General features: G+C 42.1%; 1 protein-coding gene across 1 annotated transcript; it reads left to right on the forward strand.

Annotated features, from left to right (window-relative positions):
- Nucleotides 1–4,493: 4,493 nt before the first annotated feature.
- On the forward strand, nt 4,494–10,464 carry paqr7b (progestin and adipoQ receptor family member VII, b). The gene is made up of 2 exons (XM_034698715.1): nt 4,494–4,648; nt 7,125–10,464. Exon 2 carries the CDS (start codon nt 7,131–7,133, stop codon nt 8,187–8,189), a length of 1,059 nt encoding a protein of 352 aa, XP_034554606.1. The 5' UTR covers nt 4,494–4,648; nt 7,125–7,130; the 3' UTR covers nt 8,190–10,464.
- The last annotated feature ends 461 nt before the right edge of the window (nt 10,465–10,925 follow it).

The following is a 10,925-nucleotide window of genomic DNA, read 5'->3' on the forward strand; positions in this document are numbered from 1 at the left end:
TTATTTTTGTGTTGTGGTGTGACTCCTGAACATGATTTTTGCATGTTGAAGGTAAGATGTCTGTACCGTGTGATGGAAGATGTTGAAAGGGGAGTGTAAGTGGGGATGGAAAATGAATTTGCCACATACAGTAGTACTCTAATACTTTGACAATGCCGACACCTAGTGGCAGTAAAGGGATAGTTTTGTGTTTTGAGTCATTTCATGTAGGGGTTGGTATACTCAAGGGCCAGGTTAACTACTATACACTTGTACATATTCAGATCTATAAAAGTCTTAAATATACATTTTAGAGGCAATTGATTTAACTGTCCACCTTGAGGCCCTAACCTTTGAATGAGGTGTCACAAATAATACCTTTTCCAAATGAATTACAAAGCACTTTACAAACAATAAAAAAGGGCAATAGGCAGGCATTAAGAACATGTTATTACCCAAGAGAAGTATTAAAACAAGCAGCAAACCATAAAATCCATTAAAAACAAGTCTAAAATAGTGAGTTTTAAAAAGTGACGTAGAAGATGACAGTGTGTCAGCTTCCCTTATCTCCTCTGGCAGGACATTCCTCAACTTAGTGTCCCGAACACAGAAGGCTTGTTTCCCTATGTCAAGGTGGTACTTGATGGGGACTTAATCACACAGCTGTATCCATAGAAGAACCTTTGTCATCAAGTCACTTCAAGAGGAAAACAAAAGATCCTGTATGTGCTTAAATCCAACAATAAATAAAATGCTGTTCTTTGAAAAGATCATACCAAACAAATACAGCTCCTATGTATTTCTATATGTAATAATCCCTTCTCCAGAGTTTGAATTATTTTCCAGTTACTTAGCAATTCAATGCTTTGGTGACCACAGCAACAAAAGCGTAACACAAAGAAATGTCCACAGTTGGTTGTGTGTGGAGTAATTCTTCATTGTTATGCACACACACATCGTGCAGCACAATCCCATACTTGTCATGTGTTGGGAGGAGGAAGCTGCTGCATTCGTGTCTCACCGTGCAGCGTTTCTCTTCTGAAAACATGGGACAAAGGCTGGCTCTGCTCCAGAAAAAAGTTTCTTAGCTTGTAGTTTTTTCAGCATCATGGCCCTATCGAGCCTCACTGGGTATTCAGAATCAGTTTGTTCCGCTCCTTTCAACCTTACTAGCCATTTTATAAGCCTGTGTAGACACTTTTCCTCACGTGCTAAGAAGATGGCTTTGGTGCAGATCATTCTTGAATGGATAAATAACCAGGTTGCCAAAATTATGTTTATTGTAGACATACACTGATCCCGTCCCTGTTGGGTATATATACTCTGAGATGGTTGGACTGAGGAAACAATGAAGATCTTTCAGACACACTGAGTGTGACAAAGGAAACTTTGTCTTTGATGGTGAAGAAGGGAAAGGCACAGACTATAGAACTAATCTGAACACACTGGTCAAGCAACTGGAAATAGCTTGTTATGAGAACAAAAAGAAATTCAGTGAGGGTATCGCTGTAATGTCAAATCATTGACAAAGGGTAGCACAGAAAGAGGCACAATTATATTTAAGTCAAGGTACTTCCATAATACATCACTGTTAAATTCATTTCCACAGGATGGGGACAGGTTATAGTCTCTGTTGTTTCTCATGGGGAAGAGTGTGCATGTTGTAAGGAATGATATTTGAAAAACTGGAATTCCCTTTTAACCTTAAAATCCTTTGTGCCTCCTTTGTTTTTAGTTTCCATCCAGCAGACAACATTATGTATGCAATGATATCACACGTGGAAGTAGACTAATATAATGTACACCAGTAGGACTGGCAAAACCAGTTCTAGAGAAGCAATAAATAAACTACACGCCTGTGGGAATTTCAACAAGAAGAAATATTGACAATTTAATCACAGTGACCAATCATGAGCTAGATAAACAATTATTTGTTTATGTAACTCCAAATCATAAAAAAAATATATCTGAGGACTATTTCAGACCAGGGCTAGACAGCACTCTTTATAGCATTATTCATAAAGACCCAACATACCACATCATGAGCTAGCACTTGTCAGCAAGAGTAAGAAATAAATTCTCTAAAGAGCCAGAGACCTTTTGCAGAACCAGTCATTGGTGAACAGTCATCTGCTGTTCAGAGAAACAGACAGACAGATAGGGAGATATACAGCCAGAAGCAAAAAGTGACAACCGATGAGAGAAACTCAAAGTAATAATACCAATTATTATAATGGTACACATGTGACTAATATACACGTGAACAACTAGGGCACATAGCCTAATATGGAACACAAACCTGGATGATCTTAAGCATGAGCTCCATCAAGCCAAGCGGATCTTGGAGAGGAAGAAGGCAGCTGGAATGAACAATCTAACAACTTTGCTTGAGTTCACAGTGTTTCTGCAGCCATTCAGGAAGGTCTTCTCTGAACTGTTCAGACTGTGCAAAGTTGCCATGGCCCTACCTGTAAGCACCACAGCTTGTGAATGCAGATTTTCTGCACTGAAGCTGATTAAGAAAAACTTACACGCCACAATGAACAATGAAAGACTGGGTGACCTTGGGGTGCTAAGTGTGGAGTGTGTGAGTGTCAAGGCTTTGGACATGGATCAGTTCATCCGGTTTCTTAGTAGTTGACATAGGAACTGCAAGATACAGCTGTTCTGAGGTGTCCCTTTAAATTAGCCCTGCACAATATGTTGTATGTTTCATATCAATGTTTGATATTGCACTTACGATTTGAAGTCAAACAAAGAGCACGTAAGTAATATTTTGCAAATTTGATGTCTACCAGCTGTCATCCATATTTTACACAAGCCTGTTTTGCAACTTTTCTCCTGTGTGTCTACCTTTATCCCAAATAAAATTAGTATCAGTTCAGTCAGACAACTCACGTTTACTTAAGATAAAGTTTATTGCAGCATACAGTATTGTGTTTGCCGTATGGGCTCCGAACCTCATTACTCCTTGTAGATTATTTAAATGCAGACATTCAGGAGTAATGAGATAGGACTAACCCTACTTGGAGCCCGCAGGTGGATGCCGGGAAGGAGGTGGGTACAAAGTTTTCACACAGCACTGAGCAGGACAGCAGGAGCACTTGCATAGCAGAGGCAGAGACGGGGAGACTTGCAGCTTAAATAGACCGCCAATGAGAGGATGTTGAGATCAGCTGATAGAGAGGATGATGACTTGACAGTATGAATGAGCGCAGCTCGAGTTGTCTGCCTGAAGTAGCTTGCAGGCGGCGCTCCATTTATTCTGAGGGAAGCTGATAGCTGAATGAGCTTGCTGGCCTTCATTTTTTTTGTTTTTAGATGGCCCCCCTAATTGAACTGTTGTACCCCTCTGTGCCCCCCACCTCAAAATAATCTGGATCCGCCCCTGGTAAGCATGTACGTTTAAATGATAGTGAATAATACTGAGTCTACCTAGTAACATCATGTTTCTTTAGAAGTATTTTTAATCAGGCCAGCACTTGCTTTATGAATATCACTGAGCAATAAGGAATCATATATGGTAGAAATGCCTCAGTGTGGTGCCATCAAGCAAGCCAGATGCTCCCCTGGTGGTGAAGCTTTCAGCAGTGTGACTGCCCCCTGGTGGCTGGCTGCAGTATAGGTAAAAAAATCCGTCTCCCCCATTCATTTGAATGGGGGAGCAGTCAAACTTTAAAAAATAAATACACGTCGTACGAATGTTTCTCACATCCGTATGCTGTGGTGATATGTAGTTAGTATTTGACTGTTTTGTGTCCAAGGCCTCTTTTTCCTGAAAAGTTTATTTTTCGTTAGTTATTAGAGTTTAAAAAACAGGGTTTTACTTCCGGGTTTCCTTTGATTCACAGTCGGCGTAGAGTGAAACTTTAAAGGACACACAGCGTCTTGGGACGCTACGCTGTTGGGGCAGAGCTTATTACAGTGGCTTCACAGGCTCTGGCTGCACAATGGCTGCGCCCAGGAGAGGGATTTTTTGGCTTCAGAACTGTACACAGGAAGAGGCGGAGCAACGCTGTCCATTTTTATTTACAGTCTATGGATTAGGATAAGTTAGTATGAAGGAAGCTGATAGCTGAATGAGCTTGCTGGCCTTCATTTTTTTGTTTTTAGATGCCCCCCCTAATTCAACTGTTGTACCCCTCTGTGCCCCCCACCTCAAAATAATCTGGATCCGCCCCTGGTAAACATGTACGTTTAAATGACCGTGAATAATACTGAGTCTACCTAGAAACATAATGTTTCTTTAGAATTCTTTTTAATCAGGCCAGCACTTGCTTCATGAATATCACTGAGCAATAAGGAATCATGTGTTGTAGAAATGCCTCAGTGGTGCCATCAGGGTGCCATACGTTCATCTCTGAGAGGAAGACTTTCCGTTATGATAAGGTGGGTTTATCTACCAGGCGGCAGCTGTGATTGGCTGAAACCCCGGGAGCGTCAGCAGTGATGAGCAAGGTCGTGCACTCTGATTGGCTGGAATGACCGCCTGTCAAATTGACTTGTATCCTCCCGGCAGCTGCGCTGTGAGAACCGCCAGGCGCTGCTCCCGTCACGGCCATCCTCGATCAGTTCACCCCTTCAAACAATGTTATCTATATTCTGTACGGCTCTAAATCAATCATCGACGGCTAACTTGTAGACTCTGGCTTGATTCTTCTATCTGCAGGTAGGTGGATTTTGTCACTGATATTGACCCAATTCGAGAAATTCAAGCTAGTCTTTTTCCGGTGAAATTTTACAGTGACATAGCGTGAAATACGGTCAGATCCGCCTTGGACGCAAACCCCTGTGAACGTGCAGCGGTATTTTATTCTAACACATTACACACAGCACACAGAGGAGACTCGTGATGCTCACAGATTCGAGAGTAGCCTCCAGACTCGGAGGAAGAGGGGATGCAAATTGGTTTCTGACACTAGATCTCGTATTTCCACAGACATGTCGATCAGGTGCAAGATTTTGCTTGTGGGAATTTACTGCACCAGGCCCTTACAGGCCAGCGTTTCACACACAGACATTGACAGATCTTTCCTTTGTTTTAGCCGTGCATTTTTTCTTCCATAAATATTTTAAAGGATTGCTACCCTTTGCTGGAATCGGAGGGTGTGGACGGCGGATGGGGTTATGTTACGTAATCCCTTCCCATTCATCACTCCACGCCTATTCCTCCTGAACCTCGCCAGTGTTCATCCCACACAGCCACACACAGCCTCTTTCTATGGAGCTGCTGTCTCCATGCCTTACCACTGTGCATTAGAGGTAAAATGCAATCAGAAAGGAGGGGTGGTCAGATCAGTCCACCCTGCTCTCTGTGCACGTAGGTGCTCATGTAAACCCAATGGAGAACATCAGTAGGGCACAGTGCGTTAGTTTACTTGAATTATTGTGAAGTCCAGTTGATCAGATTGTTGCAGTTAACAAAAATCACAACCTTCAACCGAAATCAATTGAAATGAGGCCACCACATAGGTATAGCCTACTATAGTGGACGTTGCATGAAGTGTCATACATTGTATTCCCATATCCATTGAGTCCTATGGTTTTGTAATGTATAACTACACTGTAAAACAAAACTAGAATTCATATATCTACAAACTCTATGTCAGCTCAATGTATTGGAAAGATGTAAATCCTCTGCATAAAAATAACTCAAACGTAACATGTTGTGATAACCATATGTTGACACATCCCTTATATAAGTCTCATTTAGCCACAAACAGACACCTGTTGGTTGATTTCTATCTATGATACTTGCTTTTTTCTGATTGTATCACTTGGTTACCAAAAAACAGTGAGTCTTTGTTACGTTTCTCCACTTAAAATTGTAGGAATATTGATTTTGTGACTGAGTTCAACACCTCTTAGGAGGCAATTTCCTGTTTGCAAATGCAGTTACTGAGGATAGAGAAAGAAACCCTCAATGTGAGGATTTATGGCAGTAAGGAGGACAGCTGGGGTCGGGATTTTATGGTCCCTGAGCTCCTGTGCTGTGAAGCTGTCCTTCAACATGATTCATCATGTTGTAGCAGATGAAAAGCTCGGGGACCCCAATCAGACAAATAACAACAAAAGCAAGCAACACAACTGCTACCACAGCCACCACCAACAGTCATATCCATTAATGTGAATCAAATCCATGGTGCATTAATTTCAAACACTGAAGGCCGCTCTAATCAATATGGTTGTCATTGGCATCACATCATATGACGGATGTGTGGCAGGAATGAGGTCGCTGTCAGTGTTGGACACTCAGGGTCATCACGCAATGTTTCCATTCATTTCTATAGAAGCTTTTAGTCTAAGTCCAGTATTAGTCTATCCTCTGCCCTCTAACTCCACTCTCATTAACCTCTATGGTGTCCAGGGTGGGCGTTCAACATCCATTGAACACTACCTGCTCTGGACTACACAGAGTGGAGCAATTAGTAGCTGAAGAGCTTTTCATGTCATTGAACTTGTTAACAGTTGTGTAACATGTTAGTCATAACAAGTTTAAGAGGTTATAAAAGGTGAATGTTGCATTTTTATTTGATTGTTTTACTGCCCCCTAGTGGTCAAGAATATACTGAAACACTGCTATAAAAAGTATTCATCAAGAATATCATGTTTTAATTTGTCATTTGAATACATGTAAAACATTTTATCAGTGAATATCACGAATACTTTCATATTAATCATTTGCTCTTAAGAAAAAAGTAAAAGAGCCTGTTACAATTTCCCTGAGCACCATGTGACATCTTTAGATGCTATTTCTGTTAAAACAAGTAAAAAAATACATATATATATATAAGTATATGTGCTGTTTGCAATTAAATATACCCATTAAATCCAGAGAAATTATTTTAACTTTACAACTGTGATAAATATTTAATGAAATGTTAATGATTACTCCTTTTATTTACCATGTGATTACAGCATCACTTCTTGGCTTTGTGATGGTAGAAGTGTGTGAATGAAGTCACACACACACACAGACACACACACACACACACACATACACACACACACACAAATAAATCTATCCATGCTTTTGTGCACGCGCAGATGCACACAAACAGACCTGGAAACAACAGAACTTAAAAGCTGGACAGATATTGACCAACTGTTGCTTCATTTTTCTTTCCCTCCTCTCTGGCCCCCAGGTTGCCATGGCGACGGTGGTGATGGAGCAGATCGGTCGCCTGTTCATCAACGCCCAGCAGCTGCGTCAGATCCCTCAGCTGCTGGAGTCGGCCTTCCCCACGCTGCCTTGCACTGTGAAGAAGTCAGACGTTCCCTGGGTGTTCCGCGAGCGTCACATTTTTGCCGGCTACAGGCAGACCGACCAGAGCTGGCGCTACTACTTCCTTACCCTCTTCCAAAGGCACAACGAGACCCTCAACGTGTGGACCCATCTGCTGGCCGCCCTCATCATCCTTGTGAAGTGGCAGGAGATCTCGGAGACGGTGGATTTCCTGCGAGACCCTCACGCTCAGCCGCTCTTCATCGTGCTCCTGGCAGCCTTCACCTACCTCTCCTGCAGCGCTCTTGCTCACCTCCTCTCTGCAAAGTCTGAGCTCTCCTACTACACCTTCTACTTCCTCGACTATGTGGGAGTGGCAGTCTACCAGTATGGCAGTGCCCTGGCGCACTATTACTATGCCATAGAGAAGGGGTGGCACTCTAAAGTGCAGGGGATCTTTTTACCAGCTGCAGCGTTCCTAGCCTGGCTCACCTGCTTCGGCTGCTGCTACGGAAAATACGCCAGTTCTGACATGCCCAAGCTTGCTAACAAGCTCTTCCAGGTGGTGCCCTCTGCCCTGGCTTATTGTCTAGACATAAGCCCAGTAGTTCACCGCATCTACAGCTGCTACCAGGAGGGCTGCTCTGACCCGGTGGTGGCGTACCACTTATACCACGTGGTCTTTTTCCTCATCAGCGCCTATTTCTTCTGCTGCCCGCATCCGGAGAGTTTGTTCCCCGGGAGGTGTGACTTCATCGGGCAGGGCCACCAGATCTTCCACGTGTTCGTGGTGGTTTGCACCCTGACGCAGCTTGAGGCGCTGCGAACAGACTTCACAGAGCGCCGGCCCCTCTATGAGCGTCTGCATGGCGATCTTGCGCACGACGCCGTTGCACTTTTCATCTTCACTGCCTGCTGCAGCGCTCTGACCGCTTTCTATGTGCGCCAGCGCGTCCGTGCCTCTCTCCACGAGAAGGAGCAGTAAGAAAGGAAATGAAGAAAAACAAAGTCTGAATTATTTTACTCTGTAGTGACCATTTATTCAATTTTTGTTGAATATGAGTTTGTGACAGTGACTCTAATCATTTCTCCTCCATGTGATCTGCCAAACTACCAGTGAAAAGTGATTAAAGGTGTTTTTGTGACTTTAAATGGGGTAAAGAGAGCGTTATGATTTGTCTGTAGCATTTCAGGTAAAAGTCAAACACTGGAATGACTTCCTGCATCTATATTCTGCTTCTCTATTGTTTTTTTTATGGCAGAGTCTGAAGGCATGCATTTACCTCAGCCTACAAACATACCTCCTGTCAAAGGAGCAGAGAATTGAAGAGGCTAGTTTCCTTCTACCCATCTTTATTCTGAAAATTTGTTTAAGAATGCATGAATGATCCAAGCTTTTATTTCTACAGTTCTTGAACTGTCTGTATGTCGAAGTCAAACACTGATTCCAATCCAAATTTACAGCTTGGGTCTTGACTTAAAGTTCTTAGCACATAATGTTGATCTCTTCGGATTCCGCCTCTCTTAAGGGATCAAAGCAGGGATTTTATTTGGATTTCCATGAACACTGTGCCACTGACACATTCAAAAGTATTCATTCAAAGTTGAGAGCTCAATTTGAAAACCAAATATTTAACTTCTTATAAGAAAAGGGATTTCTCACTCTGTGGAATCTCATTTAAAACGATGAGGCTGGCACTCAGTATCTATGCTGAGATGGAGGGAAGATAACTGATGTCCCTTTGTTGCAGTGACGATGTTAATCTTTTTTTATTCAAAGGGCTGGAACTTCAGCTTTTGCCTTTTTCACGTCCCATGATGTCAGTGCTTTGATGCGCTTTGTTTTCATTGTAGGTGGATCAGATTTGAGTCACAGGAGCCGTGTCTGACTGTTGTTAAGCTTTTGGTATGTTTTGTTTTTGTACGATGAATATGTATGTGCCTCTACGCATGTCATTTTGGTATATACCGTTGAATTTAAGTGTGTGAATGTCTATGAAAGCTTAGCCTTGCACTCCTTTCTTACCTTGTAAATACGCTTTATTTTCCCCACAAGTCATTTGCATTGCATTCTCTCTCCACCTCATGCACTCAGCAGTGAATGCATCCTTTTTCTCTGGTGGAATTCAGCACATTCCTACTTTGCTGCATCCTTTAAGAGCGTGTGTTTTGTTCAGTGTCCTCTCCCCGCCTTTTAGACTTTAATGGCTATGAATTCATCATTTCACACTGCTGCACTGTTACGCCAGGCTAAAGAGCCCCCCGTGTTTTCTTTCTTTTCCTTTGATGACTTTTGTTATAAAAATATCACACTGATATGGCTCACTGATAATGTCGCTTAGATTTTTATCTCACAAAATCTGTATTCATTACAGCACTCTCTGTTCATGATGGTGTTTAATGTGCCAATGAATCTGTTGTTGCTTCAGTGATGGTACTACTGAGAAATGAATGCAGAGACAGAAACAGCAGAAGTGATTTAAATGATGTCTTTACATGACTGCGAACATGAAACCTGTGAGATTGAACCTTAAATATGAACTTTTTAACTGTTGACTGTGGCACTACTGACCTGGTCTCATCATGCACTGCCTGATTCAACACTGTACATACTGTAGCTGTCGACACTGGCTATGTTTACATGCATGGTGGGCTCTGCTGTTTATGTGGTTATTCCGGTTCATGTTGACTCTTGAAGAAGTTCAGAATAACCTGGATAAAGGTGTGTAAACCTGTGACACTGCATGTATGGCAACAAGACTTTGGCTCTTTTTCACAAGATAACTTTTTCAGATGTAGTCTAATGTTTCATTGAAAGGCCACTTTATAGGCTAATGATATCCAATTGGTAAATGAAGCCTTGAAGACCTTCCATTATAAATATATTGTCCAGACCAAAACTATGACTACTGGGATTATAATTTCTTTCCTACTTGTAAAAGATAACAACCTTTGTTTGACCTTTAAGTGACCGCTGTTTATGGCTGAATAGATTGTTTGTTGCAACACGGACACTGTCACAGGTTATCCAAGTTGCCAACTGAACCTCCTAACTGGACTGTGGTTGGCACTGTGTACTGTAAAAGTGAAAGTGTGTGTAAACGTAGCCTCTGATGCCACTCGATGCTTCCCTCTACCCCCTTTTTATGAAGGCAGGGTGAGAGGGACCAGAAAGTCTTCTGCCTCCTGAAAATGTGTGTGACTGACTGTACTAATATTCTGTGGTATTTAAGAAAATAAAGTGTTACAGTAACTTGAAATTGTCCGGACTTTTATTTTCTTTGCAGATTCCATGGAAGCAGGGAGACAGTTTGTGAGAAATCACATGGTTTGACTTCCTCACTTTGCAAAATCCACTGGAGCTTTTCCAGGTTCAGTTACTAAAATGGGATTTTTACTCTTACTTTCAACAGTTTATGAAGTAGGAGGTTCCAAGTCTTGACTTTCAAAAAACCTGAGTCCCTTAACTTTGGTTAATTCTAAATTTGAGATATTATAGTCTGGCTGCAGAGTTACTGCTCTGAATCCTGGCTGGGGACATTCTGTTGGGAGATGTTGTGTTCTCTCTTTGCATGTGTTAGTCCCCTCCAGGTACTCCAGCTTCCTCCCACATTCCAAAGATATGTTGCAAGGTCAATTTGTCACCCTACATTTCCTGTAAATAATTGTGAGGGGATGTCTGTATGTTAAAACAGGTTGTTCAACATACATACACCCTACT

Source organism: Notolabrus celidotus, chromosome 12 (assembly GCF_009762535.1).
Source record: "Notolabrus celidotus isolate fNotCel1 chromosome 12, fNotCel1.pri, whole genome shotgun sequence".
NCBI lineage: Eukaryota > Metazoa > Chordata > Actinopteri > Labriformes > Labridae > Notolabrus > Notolabrus celidotus.

Bases quoted from the DNA above. Each gene is read 5' to 3' on its own strand.
- paqr7b (XM_034698715.1), top strand. From the start codon at position 7,131: ATGGCGACGGTGGTGATGGAGCAGATCGGTCGCCTGTTCATCAACGCC.